At 44.5% G+C, this 21,150-nt stretch overlaps 1 protein-coding gene across 2 annotated transcripts in view; it reads right to left on the bottom strand.

The window, feature by feature from the left end:
* SLC6A8 (solute carrier family 6 member 8) overlaps nucleotides 1-21,150 on the bottom strand; it is a 179,104-nt gene that overhangs the window by 92,387 nt on the left and 65,567 nt on the right. The window contains exon 1 of one of the 2 annotated variants that reach the window (XM_077478877.1): nucleotides 19,186-20,081. The exons of the other annotated variant lie outside the window; for it this stretch is intronic. Within the exon in view, the coding sequence (XP_077335003.1) occupies nucleotides 19,186-19,462 (277 nt within the window). The 5' untranslated portion in view covers nucleotides 19,463-20,081. Of the gene's footprint in view, nucleotides 1-19,185; nucleotides 20,082-21,150 lie in introns of those variants that run through there. 2 annotated transcript variants of the gene reach the window in all.

Below are 21,150 nucleotides of genomic sequence, written 5' to 3'. Positions count from 1 at the left end.
GACTGGCCAAGCATGTCTCCAGACCTAAACCCTATTGAGCAACTGTTCCCAAACAGAAGGTGGAGGAGTGCAAGGTCGTCAACATCCACCAGCTCTGTGATGTCGTCACGGAGGAGTGAAAGAGGACTTCAGTGGCAACCTGTGAATCTCTGGTGAACTCCATGCCCAAGAGGGTTAAGGCAGTGCTGGAAAATAATGGTGGCCACACTAAATATTGACACGTTGTGCCCAATTTGGACATCTTTGATTAGGGGTGTACTCACTTTTGTTGCCAGCGGTTTAGACATTAATGGCTGTGTGTTGAGTTATTTTGAGGGGACACTGTTACACTGTTATACAAGCTGTACACTCACTACTTTACATTGTAGCGAAGTGTCATTTCTTCAGTGTTGTCACATGAAAAGATATAATAAAATTTTTACAAAAATGTGAGGGGTATACTCACTTTCGTGAGATAATGTGTGTGTGTGTGTGTGTGTGTGTGTATGTGTATATATATATATATATATATATATATATATATATATATATACACACACAGACTATATTACCAAAAGGATTGGGACACCCTTCCAATTCATTGGATTTAATCACCTCCATGGCCACAGTTGTATACAATTGAGGTATGCAGACTGCTTCTACAAATATCTGTGAAAGAATGGGTCACTCTCAGGAGCTCAGTGAATTCAAGCGTGGTACCATTAATATGTTCCACCTGTGCAATAAGTCCAGAAATCCATGAAATTTCCTAGCTACTATATATTCCACAACTGTTAGTGGTATTATAACAAAATGGAAGCAACTGGGAACAGCAACTCTGCCACAAAGTGGCTGAAGCTCACAGTATGTAAACGTCACCAACTGTCTGAGGAGTCAATAGCTGCAGACCTCCAAACTTCATGTGGCCTTCAGATTGGCACAATAACAGTGCGTAGACAGCTTCATGAAATGGGTTTCCATGGTCGAGCAGCTGCATCCAAGCCTTACATCACCAAGTGCAATGCAAAGCGTCGGATGCAGTGGTATAAAGCAAGTCCCCACTGGACTCTAGAGCAGTAGAGACGTGTTCTCTGGAGTGATGAATCATACTTCTCTGTCTGGCAATCTGATAGATGTGTCTGATGTTGGCGGTTGTCAGGAGAATGGTGCTTACCTGACTGCAATTGTGCCACGTGCAAAGTTTGGTGGAGGGGGGATTATGGTGTGGGGTTGTTTTTCTGGGGTTGGGCTTGTCCCCTTAGTTCCAGTGAAGGGAATTCTTAAGGCATCAGAATGCCAAGCCATTTTGGACAATTTCATGCTCCCAACTTTCCTGTTCCAACATGACTGCACACCAGTACACAAAGCAAGGTCCTATAAAGACATGGATGAGCAAGTCTGGGGTGGAGGAACTTCACTGTCCTGCACATTGAGTCCTGACCTCAACCTGATAGTACACCTTTGGGATGAATTAAAGTGCAGACTACAAGCCAAGCCTTCCCATCCAACATCAGTGCCTGACCTCACAATTGCACTTCTGGAAGAATGGTCAAACATTCCCATAGACACTCTCCTAAACCTTGTGGACAGCCTTCCCAAAAGAGTTGAAGCTGTTATAGCTGCAAAGGGTGGGCAACTCAATATTGAACCCTACAGATTAAGACTGGGATGCCATTAAAGTTCATGTGAGTGTAAAGGTGGGCGTCCCAATACTTTTGGTAATATAGTGTATATACAGATTGCACTTTGTTTAAGTGCTGACCTCTGGGAACAAAAACACTGGTAGCGTGAGGAGGAGAAAAAAGAAAGCCGATAACCGGCTTGTGTTAAAGGGACATTGGCACTGATACTTTTGGTAATATAGTGTATATGTGTGTGTGTGTATGTGTGTATGTGTGTATGTATGTATGTATGTGTATATATATATATATATATATATATATATATATATATATATATATATATATATATATATATATATTATGTATAATATGTTTTTTTTTTCTGTGGGTGAGCCTGAAAGCAGAACTTCAACCAAGAATTTATCGGTTGAACTAGATGGACTTGTGTCTTTTTTCAACCAGACTAACTATGAATACCTAGACAAAAATGAATACCTCCTTAAAAGATAAAACACTATTTAAAACATTTACTTGAAAGCCAGAGATTTTCCCTAAAGTGTTTTTTTTTCTGCCACTAGATGTCCTCAGTCTGGTGAACAGCATCAGATGATCCCAGACCCAACCCCAACATATGACTGGACAGTGAAAAGAGAAGCAGCACAGCAATGAGCTCATCTCTCTGTTACCCTCCTCTCTCCTACTATCAGCATGCTTCTTGTTAGCACATGAACGGATTGACTCTTTGCTGTTTCTTCCTCTCACACTCCTGCCCTGCTGTAAAGGGAAATGCAAGAGGCTGATAACAGGTTACATTAAAATTTTTACACCGCTTGCCTTTAAAAAATAAATGTATTCATGTGGTAATGACTAGAGAGCGCCATTAATTTATCTTTTATATGTATATATATTTGTTTTAAGGTTAAGCCTAAAATGATATATATGAAATGGTCTTGGGTTTTTGCCATTGACCTGCAAAGGAAAATGCCTTATGTAACCTCATGTAGTATATTCAGGAACAGCTACAGAACAGGCCATGAGTATCTGGGTCATGCCGTAAGTTTGTGTTCTGTCCTGAAAGAGCGCATCCTCCACCGTTTGCTTGACTTGTCTTACTAGCTAGTCGCTGGTTAATGCTGTTGAGATTCCCAGGGGAATGCTATATGTCAGAGGCACACATAAACACTCTTAAGTAATGTGGAAACACACAGAGGAGGTCTAGTAGCTGGAGATGTGAAGAAATGGATGGACTGGAGGCACTGTATGGGTGTTAAATACCGAAACACCACCGAAGAGCGATGAATGGAAAACGAGTATTTTTAGCCTGTGGAGATGTATTTCTAGGGGAAGACATGGCTTTTCTTATATTGCTCCAAAGTCTGATGGATAATAAATATGGCCATAAATAGATTATTTAGGGAGCACTATAGTGTATGAACACATATTTTAAGTTATTATTGCACTATATGCCATAAAGCTGAACTCCAGGCAGGTATGAATGTGTTATTGTGCTGCTTCTCCTTTCACTGTGTAGTCACAAGTTGGGGGTTGGTCTGGGATGACCTGGGCTCAGAGGAAGTAAGTTGAATGCTGCAGTGTGAGAGGGAGAAGCAATACAAGGAGCCAATCAGTTCATGTGTTAACACAAAGCATACTGATAGTAAGAGAGAGCAGAGTGACATAGAGATGAGTTTGTTATTGTGCTGCTTCTCCTTTCACTCTCCAGTCACAAGTCGGGGGTTGGTCTGGGATGACCCGGGTTCAGAGAAAGTGAGTCGAATGCTGCAGTGTGAGAGGGAGAAGCAGCACAAGGAGCCAATCAGTTCATGTGCTAACAACAAGCATGCTGATAGTAGAGATGAGTTTGTCACTGTGCTGCTTCATCTTTCACTGTCCAGTCACAAGTTGGGGGCTGGTTTGGGATTACCCAGGCTCAGAGGAAGTGAGTTTATTTAGTTTATTTTTAGCACTAAGCACTGTATTAGTGTCACTGGTTCCCACAAAGTGTCACTTAGTGTCCAATTGTCTCTGCAATATCGCAGTCCCGCTATAAGCCGCTGATCGCCGCCGTTACTAGTATAAAAATAAATAAAAATTCCAGTGTATATATACCATACCATATATACCAAATAAAAAAAATCCATAAATATATCCCATGGTTTGTAAATGCTATAACATTTGCGCAAACCAATCAATATACGCTTATTGAGATTTTATTTAATTTTTTTACCAAAAATATGTAGCAGAATACATATTGGCCTAAACTGATAAAGAAATTAGATTTTTTTAAATTTATTAGCACTGATCACTGTACTATTACTAGTATAATAAATTAAAAAATAAAAATAAAATTCATAAATATATACCATAGTTTGTAGATGCAATAATGTCCGCATAAACCACTAATCACTGTACTATTATTAGTATAAAAAAACTAAAAAATCCATACATCTATCCCATAGTATGTAGACACTATAACAATTGTGCAAACCAACCTTATTGGGATTTTTTAACCAAAAATATGTAGCAGAATACATATTGGCCTAAATTGATGAAGAAATTCAATTTTTTTAAAAAAAAAAATTATTGAATATGTCTTAAGCCCCGTACACACGAGCGGACTTTTCGACATCCAAAGTCCGACGGACTGAGTCCGTCAGACTATTCGATCGTGTGTGGGCTGCAACGGACTTTAGCTTCGCTAAAGTCTGACGGACTTTAGAAATGAAGCATGCTTCAAATTTTCCCGACGGAACTCCGCCGGACCCGGTCCCCTTCGAAAAATCCGCTCGTGTGTATGCTACTCCGACGGACTAAAACCGACGCTAGGGCAGCTATTGGCTACTGGCTATGAACTTCCTTATTCGAATCCAGTCGTACGTCATCACGTTCGACTCCGTCGGAGTTTGGTGTGATGGTGTGTGTCCAAGTCCGTTCGGTCGAAAAGTCCGCCAGAACTCCGTCGGAACTCCGTCGGAACTCCGTCGGAACTCCGGCGGAACTCCTTTGGAGGTCTGTCGGACATAAGTCCTCTCGTGTGTACGGGGCATTATAGCAGAGAGTAAGAAATATTGTTTTTTTTTCAAAAATTTTCTTTTTTTTGTTTATAGTGCAAAAAAAAAATGCAGAGGTGATCAAATACTACCAAAAGAAAGCTCTATTTATGGGGAAAAAAAGGAAAGTTTTGTTTGGGTATTTAAATTTTGGGTATTTGGGTGTTGGATGATGGCACAATTGTAAGTTAAAGCGGTTGTATACCCACTGACGTTTTTTTTTTCCCTGACCTGCAAAGGAAAAGACATAATGAGCTAGTATGCACTGCATACTAGCTCATTATGAAATACTTACCTTAGAACGAGGCCCTGACATCTGGCTCGATCAACGCCGAGGGAGCTGACATGTTCCCTCTGCGTTTTTTCCGGGTATCGCGGCTCCGGCGCTGTGAGTGGCCGGAGCCGCGATAACGTCATTCCCCCGCAGGTTCCGGCGTCTGCCGGACTTTCAGTCGAGAATCCCCTGTGCGTATTGTCAGTCAGAGGCGCATTGCGAGGGGAACATCTCCTAAACCGTACAGGTTTAGGAGATATTTATTATTATAGGCTTTCCTGTAGGTAAAAGTCATAAAAAATGACTATACAACCACTTTAAGATAACGCAGTGTCGTATCGCAAAAAATGGTCTGGTCGTGAAGGGGGGGGGGGGGCAAATTTTCAGGAGGTCAACCTGCACTGACTTAAACATCCCCATAATGCACATAATATATGGAAATAAAATTTGTATGAGAACTCACTGCGTTCCCTCTACTATACGCTATAATGCATAAAGTTGACTCAAGGTAAAGGAAGACACACTGCAGACACTCAGGAGACACGTAGAGGTCATCTGCGGGCTTTTAAACTCTTAATTTGAAAGCAAATAAAGACAAAGTTCAATGAGACACTAAACACACACTTGTAAAAATGTATGACTAGACCTCACTAGTCAGAGCCGGGACAAGGTCCTCCAATGCCTAAGGCAAGAATGCCAAAGGGGAATCTATTGTTGCTGGAGGGGATCTATATTTGCAGGGGGAGGTCTATTGTTGCTGTGGAGGCCTATTGTTGCTGGTGGGAGATATATTGTTGCTGGGAGTGGGTCTTTGTTGCTAGCTGCTAGAGGATCTATTGACGCTAAGGTCTGGGGAATCTATTGTTATTGGAGGGGATCTATTTTTGCAAGGGGGGCTATTGTTGCTGGGTAGGCCTATTGTTGCTGGTCGGGGATCTATTGTTGCTGGGGGGGGGGGGGTCTTATGTTACAAGGGGTCAATCATTGCTGGAAGGGGTCTAATGTTGAAAAGGACGAAACGCATTTGAGGAGATCAGTACAGCTGGACAACAGGAGTTGAAGCCATCTTTTACCCATTTCATTCATACTCAAGCAACAGGAAATTGGTGTCTGCTTGCAGACGGCTGCCATTTTGTTGAAGTCTACTGGAGTCTGACAAACTGATCCTGTCTGACTCCAGCCTATCCACATGCTGATCCGACTGATACAGTTTTGGGGGGCATTTGAGCCGGTACTATTTTCATTGTTTTGGGTTACAAATGCATAGAGCAGCATTTGAAACAGACACAGTTAATTCTCAATCGTGTAACCACTCTACCATGTATGACAATGTAATGATATGCAGGCTGGTGGCTTCATAAAAAAAAAAAAAGTCAGCCTTCAGCCTGCAAATGAACACTGCCACATTTAGCCCAAGTGGCATCTGCAGTGCCATCTGTTTAATATTGTAATAGTCAGATATAATTATACAGAAAATAGGTGCTGGAACTTAACCATGACCCCCCCCCCCCCCCAATACACACCTTCCAAACCGAATCAAATAGTGGCAGTAGGAGGGCCTTAAATTGGCAATAAATACCATGAATGCATTACATACATAGTGCAGAGTTCAGGAGTATGCTGCATACAGGGGGCAGAGTTTAGGGGGGCCTTTACAGTGAGTACAGAGTTCAGTAATGTGCTACGTGCAGAGTTCAGGGGTGCATTATGTACACAGTGCAGAGTTCAGGGGTGCACTGCCTGCAGAGTGCAGAGTTCAGGGGTGCATTATGTACACAGTGCAGAGTTCAGTGGTGCACTGCTTACAGAGTGCAGAGGTCAGGGGTGCATTATGTACACAGTGCAGAGTTCAGAGGTGCACTGCTTGCAGAGTGCAGAGGTCAGGGGTGCATTATGTACACAGTGCAGAGTTTAGTGGTGCACTACGTGCAAAGTTCTGGGAAGCATTATGTACATAGTGCAGAGATCAGGGGTGCTCTGCATACATAGTGCAGAGTTCAGGGGTACTCTGTATACAGAGTGCAGAGTTTAGTGGTGTGCGATGTGCAGAGTTCAGGGGTGCATTAAGTACATAGTGTAGAGTTCAAGGGTGCATTACATACATAGTGCAGAGTTCAGGGGTGCATTACATACATAGTGCAGTGTTCAGGGGGTGCATTACGTACATAGTGCAGAGTTCAGGGGTGCATTACGTACATAGTGTAGAGTTCAAGGGTGCGCTGCATACAGAGTACACAGTTCAGGGGTGCACTACACACAGAGCGCAGAGTTCAGCCTTCTTCCACAGCTGCTTACCTCTGCATCCCCCATTCACATCATACTTTCTTCCCTCTTCAGCTCTGACCTCTGCATGTACCCCCCCCCCCCCCCCCTCCACTGCTACCATTTTCTAGCCTGAAGCACCCAGTGGCTCCACCCCGCTCACGTACAGGGAAATCAACCAGTAAAGGTGTTGACATCTGCAGTGCACCCCGGGCGTCTGCATTTCCCATGTCCCCACTTTGCACTGAGTGGGAGCCACTCTGCAGATCAGAATTGTGGGGGGCAAGCTGTCACTTGTAAACACAGAAGCCAGACGTCAGTGCTTACAAGTGATAGTGGTGAGCAGAGAGCAGAGGATCTGCGCCAGAGATGGTGAAACTGAGTTACACCACGTTCCAGCTGAAAAAAAAAAAAAGCCCTGCAATTCCAGTATTAAAATAATTCAATTTAAAAGTTGACTTTATTATTATTTTTTTTTAATTATAGTTTTTACATTTTTATGCATTTGTTGTCCTGTAATAAACAAACAATGAAAAGTGTACCAAGTAAAAACCTTACATGCCCTGGGCATCCAGCCATGAGAATTCTGATAGGAAAGGGTTAATCACAAAACGTTCAGCAGCCGGATTGTGCATCCAGCAATGAAGGTCTAGAAGTAGCTTTGTTGCTGCCTTCACATAGTGGCAGATGCTACTTTAAGCTCCTTGAGTGAGGAACGCACATGTTCCTGTCTGTCTCCGTTACGGCATTTTTTACTGTGTAGGCTTTCTGCCAGGAGTCAATTTGCAAAACACTATTGCAGTCTCTTTTGGCCGGCTCAGGGGTCATAAACAAATATTCTATCAACAACCTTTTTTTTTCTTTTGATAGAGCAGTGAAAGGTTAACCAGTTATATTTTCCATTGTCATCTCTGTCCCCTCACTTCCTCTGTGACAACAAATCCATTGTTGTGACTTGGACTGTTTTCTCTGTAGACTGCGTTCTGCATATATTCAAACTCTTGGTAAGGCCCCTTTCACACTGGTGCGGGCGTCGGCGGTAAAGCGGCGCTATTTTTAGCGGCGTTTTACTGTCGTTTTAGCGGCGTCTGCGGGCACTAGCGGGGTGGTTTTAACCCCCGCTAGCGGCCGAAAAAGGGTTAAAACCGCCCGCAAAGCGCCGCTGCAGCGGCGCTTTGCCGGCGGTATTGCCGCGCTGTCCCATTGATTTCAATGGGTAGGAGTGGTTTAGGAGCGGTGAATACACCGCTCCTTCACCGCTCCAAAGATGCAGCTAGCAGGACTTTTTTCACTGTCCTGCCAGCGCACCGCTCCAGTGTGAAAGCCCTCCGGCTTTCACACTGGAGTGAAAGGGGCCGGTTTTTTTCAGGCGCTACACAGGCGCTATTTTTAGCGCTGTAACGCCTGAAAACCGCCCCAGTGTGAAAGGGTCCTAACACAAATTGCTAATCAGCCAATCACATGGCAGCAATTTAATGCATTTAAGCATCTAGACGTGATGAAGACACCTTGCTGAAGTTCAAACCGAACATCATAGTTGCATAGTCAGTCAGGTTGAAAAAAGCAGGGCTGGATTAGGAGCATCATGCGCTCGGTGCTGAGGATTTTGGTGGACCTTTTACTGGGCACCCTTCTGCATTCCAAGAATCTGTGCTGGTGTACGCCCAAACTCAAAAGGACGCAGCCGCACAGGTATAACACTAGGCGGCTGGTATTCAAAAATTTTGGGGGAGGGCGCAAACAAACTGAAAAATTCTGAAAAAAAAACCCCAACAATTGCAGCCTCACTGTACCATCAAATGCAGCCACTGTGCCCTTAATTGCTGCCACTGTACCCATCAAACACAGCCACTGTGCCCATCAAACGCAGCCACTGTGCCATATCAAACACTCCCACTGTGCCATCAAATGCTGCTACTGTGCCCCATCAAATGCTGCAACTGTGCCCCATCAAATACAGCTACTGTGCCCATCGTATGCAGCCACTGTGCAGCACTGAATGCAGCCACTGTGCAGCACTGAATGCAGCCACTGTGCAGCATTGAATGCAGCCACTGTGCAGCATTGAATGCAGCCACTGTGCCCATCATATGCAGCCACTGTGCCCATCATATGCAGCCACTGTGCCCATCAAACGCAGCCTCACTGTGCCCATCAAATGCAGCCTCACTGTTCCATATCAAATGCTGCCAGTGTGCCCCCTGCCCACCATCTGTACTTACCTTGTCTCCGTGGCAGTGGGACAGCTCCACGATGTCTTCTCCCATCCTCTCTTTCCATCCTCTGCCACGATTGGACGCCTTATAGGCATCCAATCACAGGGGCTGTTGTTTCAGCCAATCAGGTGACAGGTAACAGATCTGAGCACCTGATTGGTGGAGAGGCTGTTTAGTGTTAGGAAAGTGAATATTCATTCGCTTTTCTAACACAGCTGAGTGACCTGCAAGTGCCCAGCATGGCGTTCACAGGTCACTTTCTTTGACACCTATTAGAGCCTATGGCTCTAATCTGGTGCTTCAAAAAAAAACTCCTGCCGCTGTAGTTCAAGCGGCCGGTGCCCGAATAGAGGGTGGCAGCGGCAGCCATGGATAGATACATGCAATGCAAAACTCGCTCATCCTTGTCTTTATGGACCTTGCTTTGTGCACTGGTCCAAATCATTTGGTGGAGGGGGGATTATGGTGTGGGGTTGTTGTTCAGGGGTGGGGCTTGGCCCCTTAGTTCCAGTGATGGGAACTCTTAAGGCGTCAGCATTCCAAGACATTTTGGACAATTTAATGCTCCCAACCTTGTGGGAACAGTTTGGGGATGGCCTCTTCCTGTTCCAACATGACTGCGCAGGGTGGGCCAACTCAATATTGAACCCTACGGGCTAAGACTGGGATACCATTAAAGTTCATATGCGTGTAAAGGCAGGCGTCCCAATAATTTTCTGGTAATATAGTGTGTATTAAACTGGTTTCAAATTAATGTTCAGTTGGGCGTTAAAATCCCCACAGTGGTCATCCAAGGTGACTTAGAACACAGAACTGTCTGTTTTTATCCTAAGTAATGTCCAAGTTATAAGAAGCAATGGTTAAATATTAACTTCTGTTTGCTCTGTGAAGTAGGATACCTGAATACGTGTGCAAAAAGAAGGCACGTTTTATGGGCCCTATACAGGTATTGGAAAATATGCACAGAGCTGAAAAGGAACAGATCTGAAAGCTATCTAATAGCTTCATCATGGGCAGACAACCATGAAATGCATAGAAAGTAACTGATTAACATGGTGTTAGTGTGTCTGACTTGCAACATTTAGTAACCAACCTGCAGTAAACTTTGAACAAAGTAGTGCAAGACATTCTGTAAGTCCTATGGTCCTTTTATTTGAAGGGACAGTGCCACGTTTGGAACCATATTGCTATTACCCCACCAATTGCTTCATTTTAAAGAGGAAGTAAACCCTGATGAGTTTACTTCCTCTTTCATTCCCTGTAAAGGCATCGCATAGTAGTCCATTATGTGTCACTTACCTGACACAGGAGCCAGCGAAGTCACCGCTGTCCCCTGTAGTTCCGAGCGTCCATCTTCTTGGTGGGTCTCCGTGGGTCTCGCTGCTCCGGCGCTGTGATTCGCCGGAGCAGCGATGACGTCACTCCCGCACATGCGCATGGGAGCCGAGACTCGCGCCATTGCCGTCATCGACGATGCCCCGCTCAGTGCGCCTGCGCGCCGCTGTCTACGGTGCATGTCCCGTAGATAGCGGTGCCCGTCTTCGGGCAAATATCTCCTAAACTGTATAGGTTTGGGAGATATTTCTTGGACCTACAGGTAAGCCTTAATCTAGGCTTACCTGTAGGTCAAAGTGGTTTGTAAGGGTTTACAACCACTTTAATGACTCATGTATACCTTTAAATATAAATATATATATAAGTGTTATTGTGAGGGCTGTCCCAAAAGTAATGCAAAAGTAAGCATAACTTTTTTTATTAAAGTGGTAGTAAAATCCCTTTTTTGATCTTGTACCTACAGTTAAGCCTATAACAGTGAATATCTTCTAAACTTGGGGTGTTTCGAAGATATTCACACTGGAGGCAGCCGGTGATGCCACCGAAGGTCCCACTTAAAGTGATGTGATTGCGGTTCTGGCCATTCATGGAGCCAGAGCCTGGGAACCTGGAAGGAAGACTGGAGGAAGATGGAAGCCCTGTCAGTGGTGACGGCGCACTGCTGGAGGGCTTCGTTCTAAGGTATTTCATCATGTGCTAGTATGCAATGCTAGTATTTGAAAGCCGCAGTTTACAACTGCTTTAACTTACATAGGTCATTCAAATTTCACATGTTGGTAAAGAAACTCTTCCTCCATAATAATTCTTCTTTTTAATTGCAGGAAAGTAATGGATTCCAAACAGGAGCAACGTTCCATCATTGAGTTCTTGATGAAGGAGGGGTGCAGGCTGTCCATCATCCACAAAAAGCTAAAGAATGTTTACCAAGATGACATCAGTGACAGGAGCAATGTCTTGTCATTAGTTACTCGTTGTCAGTGGTATCATCTCCATAAACATTCTGTAGCCTTCTGTGAAGGTCTGACAGCCTGCACCCCTTTTTGTCAAGAACTTAATGATGGCACATTGCTTCTTCTTGGAATCCATTTTCCTGCAATGAAAAAGGAGAAGAGTTACTATAGAGTAGGAGCTACGCTACCAAAGAGCCACTCTACCAAACGTGAAATTTGAATGACCTATGTAAGTTAATAAAAACAAAAAGTTATGCCCACCTTACTTTTGGTACAGCCCTTGTACTTACAGGTGGAACCTGGTGGACTGGAGATCTCCAGTGGTGGGATCTCCTTGCCATTGCTTCAGTCCACCTGGGAGATTTGGGTGTTCCTGGCCACCTTTACTTTTTCCTGTTCCTTCTGTCACATTCCCCATCAATAGGGAGAATAAGATCCCTTAAACCAGTCACAACTGGTGGGCAAACCCAGGAACCAGGCATAGGGATATAAGAACCTATCAAGAGGATTCAATTTCAAGCATCTACAAAGAACCTATAGTAAAAATATGCTCAAACTATAAAATCACCTATGTGATATAGGCTGCCCATACCAGGAAATCCGGGCTCTTTGTTTTTCTATGCACCACCCATTTTTAAATACCTGTTGATCCTGTCAGTAGAACCATTGGATAGGCACTTCCTTTGATAGGGTGGCAACTTTTTTCCTTCTATAGTGAAATTACTGCAGCATTGCTGCTCTAGCCACTGACACCATTGATAGCTCTATATATGAATGGCCACGCTCTACCCACAGCGATTCAAATTGACAGTACATTGCTTTATCTGAAGGAGCTTAGAGAAATTTAGTAAAATCCCTGTTTAGTGCTTGCCATCCCACTTCAGTACTGTCTAGCAGGGTGCAGGAAATATCCAGCTTCCGAGCTGCCCTTACTAATTATTAAAAGTGAAAGTACTAGTGGGTTTAATAACTATTTTTTGAGCATTAACATATGGTCTACACTTTTTGAGGGCATGTCCTTCAACTAAAATTTGTTTTGCATATATGAAAATTGGCCTTCGCAACGAGGAGCACATGGGAGCACAACACATTTCAAACAGAAACCAAAGAAAATTCCCAGCTCATCTCATCAACCAGTCTGTTTTTAACGCAAACTGTTAGACAGGATAATTTGGTTGGTTGCAGGCTGGTTGGTGAGTTGAGCTGGGAATTTTCTTTGGTTTTGTTTGACATGCGTCAGTCTTTCATCTGCTCCTTGCCACAAAGGCCAGTTATAGGTGAGGGCAGTGGCCATTTGTTTGTACTGTTGAAATACTGGTGAGGGGACGCACCTTTGCTGCCATTGTGCTATATGCTGGGTGTCCAGTGCGTCCCTGTGCTTTTAAGGAGGATTGGGCTCCCTCCAGGCTTGCTTCCTCTATGTATCTATTATTATGCATGTGTTTCTACTATGGAAGCTCTCCAAAATTTATAATTAGGACTGCAGTAAATACTGGGGTGTCATGATGTGGATCTGCAGCTTACGCATGTATTTGCAAATGTGTGCAAACTAAAGACAAGATAATTTGGTTGTTTGCAGGCTGGTCGGTAAGTTGAGCTGGGAATTTTCTTTGGTTTTGTTTGACATATATGAAAATTGGGTGACACAAGCAGAAAAATAAAGTTTTCAAATCCCACTCTAAGCCAGTTAACAGACAGAAAGTGATGGGAAATGTAAAATGTAACATTCTTGTCACCAAAGCAGGAATAAAGGGGAAATCATACAATGTAGAGGCCTTCTTTGTGACAACTGTCTAAGAGGGGATTTCAGCTCACTTTGAAGGAACTTACGTTCACTCTCTGTTATGTTGCCTTAACAGCTGTAGCAACATACCAGTCCAAGCCCAGCCCAGCCCAGCCCAGTCCAACTTAACCCAGCCCAAACAAACCCAGCCCAGTCCAACCCAGCCCAACCAGCCCAGCCCAGTCCAACCCAACCAGCCCAGTCCAACCCAGCCCAGCCTAGCCCAACCCAACCAACCTAACCTAGCCCAACCCAGCCTAGCCCAAACCATTCTAACCCAACCCAACCTAGCCCAGCCCAGCCCAGCCCAACCCAACCATTAACCTAATGTAGAGAGTCAAGCAAGTGCTTGCTTTGAGTATAAAAAAGGGATAAGTGGGTCTGTAGTGGCTTCCACAGACCAAGACATCCCAACCACACATAAAAAATGTACTCCATATATGGCGCAATACTATAAGACCTTCCTCCCTATTCTTGGCCCGTGCTTAGTGACCCTATTTAATGCTTTGAGCTTGAGTGGGGATTTCCCTATGGATACCCTTAGAGCTCATATCTCTCTGATCCCTAAGGAAGACAAGGACCCAGGCTTATGTGGGAGCTACAGGCCCATTTCCCTGCTGAATTTGGACTTGAAATTATTTTCTAAAATCCTCGCCACGTGATTGGCTCAACACATGCAGTCCCTTATACACGTTGACTAGGTGGGTTTTATTCCCACCAGGGAAGCTAGGGACAACACCACTAAAGTGCTTACTCTTCAGGTATCACTGGAGAGGATTGTGCAGAAGGTGGCTGAGGAGGTGATAAATAGTCTGAAACTCTGAGAAGATTGTCGTTTACTCGGCAGGGAGAGTCCCAAAACCCCCGGGGCTATTGTCCCTCTGTGGCACCTTGTGGACTGTGTAGCTGTTCTAATAAGCCTCAGCTCTGACAGAATTGAGAGCCTGAAGTGATCTTTCTGAGGAGCTTGTAGGGAAGGGCAGCCTCTGTACTATTCGGGAAGAACCAGCTATTAAGCAGCCCCTGCGGGGATAACGCTACAGAAAAGTAAATGAACATTCCAAAAATGTAATTTTCACATGAAATTCTACTCGTGTATGGTGATCTTTAGTTGTTGGAGAAAAGAATCTCTGGGGAACAGCAGCTGGTCAAAAATACCCAACCGAACCAACCGCGTGCCCACATACAGTAATCATTCCATGGCGCTGGGTTCCTTTATATAACTACTACATGAATGTCAACAACCCCCACTTCCTAATTCAAGGCGAGCTATCAGGCACAGTTATTTGTTTCTTGTACTACGTCCAGCTTCTGGCTGATATGAATACCTCTGGACATGGTGATATAACGCAGAGTCCTGAAATTTGTGCGCTCAAAGCCGTGTCCAAGAAACTAGAGAAGGCTACTCAATTTGACTTGCATTTTAACCCCTGGCATATCAGGAGGCCAAATCCGTCCCGTGAGAACATCCAACTAACGTTGACCAGCCACACTGCTGCTTTTTATAGTGGCCCGACCTCCCCTTTTAAGGAAGGACATCATGTGGGGCTGGAAGTAATGTTAAGTATACATTTTTCATAAGGTTCCTGCATTAAGCTTGCTACAATATGCACAATTTTGATAATGGAGTTTGCTAGGTCATGGACATCTCTTTTCAAGCCAAATATTTGCAAGACTAGTTAAAGAGACAATATCATATTGATTTAAAAAGTAAAACACAACTACAATGATGACAAATGTATTGATCTAACCTGCAAAAAATGTTTGGCAGCAAAGAAAAGATTTGTGATCGGTTTGTACAGATTGATCTTCTGCACAATTATGATTTCTGGTCAATTAAAAAAATGTACATATATTGCACATGGCTTCCTCTTCAACAACGTTGGATCTTGAACACCCGCTTGATTAAAATTTGACAAGTTGCCTAACAATCCCAACATACACTATATTACCAAAAGTATTGGGACAACTGCCTTTACATGCACATGAACTTTAATGGCATCCCAGTCTTAGTCCGTAGGGATCAATATTGAGTTGGCCCACCCTTTGCAGCTATAACAGCTTCAACTCAACTGGGAAGGCTGTCCACAAGGTTTAGGAGTGTGACTATGGGAATGTTTGATCATTCTTCCAGAAGCGCTTTTGTGATGTCAGGCACTGATGTGGACAAGAAGCCTTGGCTCACAGTCTCCACTCTAATTCATCCCAAAGGTATTCTATCGGGTTGAGGTTAGGACTCTGTGCAGGCCAGTCAAGTTCCTCCACCCCAAGCATCCATGTCTTTATGGACCTTGCATTGGTCACTGGTCCAAATCATTTGGTGGAGGGGGGATTATGGTGTGAGGTTATTTTTTAGGGGTTGGGCTTTGCCTCTTAGTTCCAATGAAGGGAAATCTTATGCCACGTACACACGACCGGACTTTCCGTCAGATTAGGTCTGGCGGTCTTCCCGACGGACTTTCGGTGGAGTTCCGACGGACTTTCTGAACAAACGTCCTTGGCCACACACAATCACACCAAAGTCCAACGGATTTGAACGTGATAACGTACAGACTAGAATAAGGAAGTTCATAGCCAGTAGCCAATTGCTGCCCTAGGGTCGGTTTTCGTCCATCGGACTAGCATAAAGATGAACGGATTTTTTTGACCAGACTCGAGTCTGTCGGAAAGATTTGAAACATGTTTTAAATTTAAAGTCCGTCTGATTTTTAAACAGCAAAGGTCCAATGGAGCCCACACACGATCGAATTGTCCGGCGGATTCATTCCGTCGGACCTTTGCTGTTGAAAAGTCCGGTCGTGTGTACGGGGCTTTAAGGTGTCTGCATACCATGACATTTTGGACAATTTCACACTCTCAACTTTGTGGGAAGAGTTTGGGGATGGCTCCTTTCTGTTCCAACATGACTGCACACCAGTGTACAAAGCAAAAAGGCATAAAGACATGGGTTAGCGAGTTTGGGGTGGAGGAACTTGACTGGTCCTGACCTCAACCCAATAGAGCACCTTTGGGATGAATTAGAGTGGAGACTGCAAGCCAGGCCTTCTCAATCTCAACCAACATCAGTGCCTGACCTCACAAATGCTCTTCTGGAAGAATGGTTCATGTGCATGTAAAGGCAGGCATCCCAATACTTTTGGTAATATAGTGTATTTTTTTGCAAGACGTTGGAGGAACAACATTTTGATCATTAAAAAAACAATTTTTTAAATGTAAGCATTTACAGGGGTAATAAACGAAGCTCCAGCATATGATGCAGGATAGAAATTTAGCATGTACCTAGCCAACAGTACAATTGAAAATTAAAAATGTAATTGATTGCATCTTTTAATGCATTGCAATGTCACCTCTGCTCTAGGCAGTACATCATGGAAAGAGCTACTAGATATCAAGAGTTATAAAAATATTATACTATATAGAAATTGGACTAACTGCTGGTTTAGGAAATTAAGTTAGACATACCAAAGAAAAGTACATTTGATACAGGGAGATGACCCACACCAGGCAAAAACAAAGCAATGAAACAAATGTGTTTATATAGTACAAAGCCTAGTAAAGCCTCAGGGTGTCCATCAGTACAGAGCTAGCATAACTTTTCTAGGAACCAACAAAGATGCATTGTTACGTATTTACTGGAATCTGTAAGTAATCTATTTTTGGGTCATGCCAATCCTAACTGAGTGTATTATTTGTCCTTGACCTCTAGCTTTGTTGATCTTTAAAGGATAATTACAGTACCTGCTCTAAGCTACAAATTCGGCTGGTAAAAGCAATTTGGAACCCTCTCGCTTTACCCAAATGGCCTGCGGCGGATTGCTTTTTAGAATCAATTGAGATACGATTTGGAGGCATTCAAGAGGTGATACTGTCTCCACCTAGGTGCCTGTTTTTACAATTCCAAGGAGAATGTTTGCATTGAGAAATGCATTTTGCCAAACACTTGGCACACAGTTGTGGCATGGTCCCATTGACCATGCTGAGTTAAACTTGCTGCACTGCCAAGCAGGGACAGCAATGTGAACAGACCCAAGTGCACACCATACCCAAGTGGCTACCACCAACTATGGATCATGCCAGGTCCCTTTGACCATGCCAAGGTAAACTTGCTGTATTCCCAAGCAGCCACTGCAATGTGAACAGACCTGAGTGGACACCAATGCTTGCTGTAGATGGGTGCCTGAGTGCCTGTTTATTTTTCAATTCCAAGGGGAATTTTTGCATTCAAATGCATTTGGCCAATAATTTGGCACACAATTGTGGCATGGTCCTATTGACAATGCCAGGTTCCCCTGACCATGCCGAGTTAAACCTGCCACACTGCCAAGCAGCCACTGCAATGTGAACAGACCCGAGTGGCCAACACTGACCATTGGCTATGTCAGTTTCCCTTAACCATGTTGAGTTAAACTTGAGTTAAACTTAAAGCTGTACTGCCAAGCAGCCACTGCAGTACTAACAGACCCGAGTGGCCACCATATCATGCAGCAGATGGGTGCCTGAGTACCTGTTTTTTTTTTTTTATTCCAAGGGGAATTTTTACATTGAAATGCATTTGGCCAAGCATTTGGCACACAGTTGTGGCATGGTCCCCTTGACCATGCTGAGTTAAACTTGCCACACTGCCAAGGAGCAACTGCAGTGTGAACAGACCTGATTGTCCACTATTGACCATGCTAGGTCCCCTTGACCAGGCTGAATTAAACTTGCCACACTGCCAAGGAGCCACTGCAGTGTGAACAGACCTGATTGTCCACCATTGACCATGCTAGGTCCCCTTGACCAGGCTGAATTAAACTTGCCACACTGCCAAGGAGCCACTGCAGTGTGAACAGACCTGATTGTCCACCATTGACCATGCTAGGTCCCCTTGACTAAGCTGAGTTAAACTTGCTGCACTGCCAAGCAGCCTCTGCAGTGTGAAAAGACTAGAGTGGCCACTATTTATGCTTTAGGTGGGTGGTGAAAAGGTGGATCAACTTCCTGTTTTTACAACCCCCCCCCCCCCCCCCCCCCCCCCCGTGGCCAAAAGCCAAAAGAAGGTGCACCTGCTTCAACAAAGGACCAACATGGACCAATATTAACCAACTTCTACTGAATCAATATGATTGAAGACCCAGGGAAAGACTGCAGATAGGTTTATAGAAGACTCTCGTCTTGACTTGCGACTTAAAGATGTTGGTAAAGACATGCTTACTGGTACATGCAAACATAAAAAGACAGGATTGACTACTTCTGAAGGTGTAAACCTGGAAGTGCAAGGGTTTGGAAACTAGACATGAAAGCATGAATCAAAGTCACGGGTAAGGTCAGGGCAGACTCATTGTTACGTTACTAGATGTGGACGTGTAAGGAAAGAGTAGGCTGGATTTACAAATTATTGACATGAATTGATAAGACAGCCAGGTAAGAACAAAGGAGATAGTGGTGGTAAGCTGGGTAAGCACAAATTACGAAATGTAGCTATGTGTAGGGACAGGGTAGACTTGTTGCGAATGAACAAATATGAGTGAAGAGAGCCAATAATTTAAGTATAGAGGGAGGCCCTATGTGAGAACTATGCAATGCAATCATGTAGACGGCCATAAAGGCAACGTAAAGCAGACTTTTTCAATTAGAAAACTGGGCAGCCTCCAAAATACTTCCTTCATCAATACGTAGAAGGCCTACCATTTGCTACCATAAGAGCTCTCAGAAAAACCTACAACTTTACCCACCTCCTCCATTTTTGTAGCACAGGTAAGGGAACCTCCAAACATTTCCGAGTCCAACAGCGAAGCCCACACACGACATGATAAAATCCATCTGCCGATTCCAAGTGTCTCTCTCAGGAATCGATGTCCTGGACTTCGGGGGGTAGATGATCCCCGCTTTGATGGATCCATTGCAACACAAGTCCGCATGTCCATTCCCGCTCGGTATGAGCTGTCCATTTTTCTCCTCCAGGTTCACTTTGTAGCTGCCGTTGTCCAAGGACAATCTCCTCTTCTCCATCGCACAAGCTGCCGGTACTCGACCTTCTTCCTGCACCTGACTCCTACTACCTAACCCCCCCCCCCTTTTATATCCTTTTCTTTCCGCTAACACCTGCTTCTGGACCAGAGAACCTTTTTAAAATTAAATATTAAATAATACTTTTTTTTTTTACAAAAAATAAAAAATAATTGCAGCAGAAATATAAAAAAAAATTCTGGGTTTGGCAAAAAAATAAAATTTTGTAAAAAAAAATTAAGGAAACGAGAAACACCGGGGGGAGTTGGGTGTGTGGGGGGGGAGTCAGAAACCGTCCACAAAGCACTTAAAGGTAAGCCGAAAGTATCTCATGGGTTACAGCGGTGGATGTCGAAGAGGAAGGAAATTTGAGGGGGATGAAGGAGATGCCAAAGCCCACCGTGAGCGAAACCAAAAAAATAAAAAACGACAGGGGTAGTCGAGTCCGCTATCGGCTAGAGATCGCGGACGTGCAGCGAAGGTTCTCTAAAGCGTGCGCTTCTGTACCCTGAGGCTTAAAAAGCAGAGCCTGGATGAAGTCACCGAGCGGCACTCCTCCTCCTCCTTCGCCCTCCCTCTGTTCTGCCTTGAACCTATTCCTTCTTCTCTCTAGCTTCTCTGCCTTTCAGTGCAAGTCAATGCTTCTGCTTTGCTGGTAATCCACGCCTCTTTCTGCGCAGTCCTACCCTCCTCTCTCTCTCTCTCTCTCATTGAATCCATTCAGACAGCTGAGTAAATCCTCCCTGCTGTCGTATGGGTCTGTCGGTGACATAAGGAGGAAGCCCTCACATGGTCACTATTTATAGAACCTAAATGCGAAGATGCAAAGAAAGGGGGGTGGGGGGTAATGCATCGGCTGCAGGAAAGCGTAATTCGCTGACACTGTGTACGTGCACAAAGCCCTTCCGGGAACTCTCCCTTGTTGCACGCCTTGGGCCATCTCGTCCTAGAAGTCTCAGCAGAGATCTCTGAGGGCAAGACCCAAAAGACCCAACCCAAGGCAGCTCTAGTGATTGCAATACACCGGGGTCACTCCATCTTCTTTACTAGCCATTGAAATGCAGCACTGTCCTCATTCATTTATCAGTAAATGCATACCTCCCAACAGTCCCTGGTTTCAAGGGACTGTCCCTGATTTTGAACAATGTCCCGCCGTCCCTCATTCCTCCTCATTGTCCCTCATTTTGGTCTGATCTATATAAATGTATACAGGCAGGGGTGTACCTAGAGCATTTGGCACCCGGGGCGGATCCTATGCCTGGCACCCCCCCCCCACCTTAAAATGTAAAAACACCTCACTTTGCCCCCTGCATACCTCTGCATCCTTCAATATCTTTTTGTCACTACTTTGTACCCCCCCTCTCCACAACTGCACCTCTGGACCCCTTTACATTACACAGCACCCTGCACCTCTGCATCCCTTTACATTACACAGCCCCTCACAGCTCTGGACCCCCTGCTTGTTACACAGACCCCCTACAGTACAGACCCCCCTCCCTACCCTACAGACCCCCCATCTTCAGTGTAGACCCCACCAAATAAGAGGACTACATATCCCAGCATGCAAGGCTGCAATGCATTACAGAGGAGGGCTACAAGTCCCAGCATGCACTGTACTACAGAGGAGGGCCACAAATCCCAGCATGCAAGGCAGCACTGCACTATAGAGGACTACAAGTCCCAGCATGCAA

Source organism: Lithobates pipiens, unplaced genomic scaffold, assembly GCF_037356315.1.
Source record: "Lithobates pipiens isolate NorthernLeopardFrog02 unplaced genomic scaffold, aLitPip1_a1.2 Scaffold_1, whole genome shotgun sequence".
NCBI lineage: Eukaryota > Metazoa > Chordata > Amphibia > Anura > Ranidae > Lithobates > Lithobates pipiens.
This window is presented reverse-complemented; position numbering and strand designations above follow the sequence as displayed.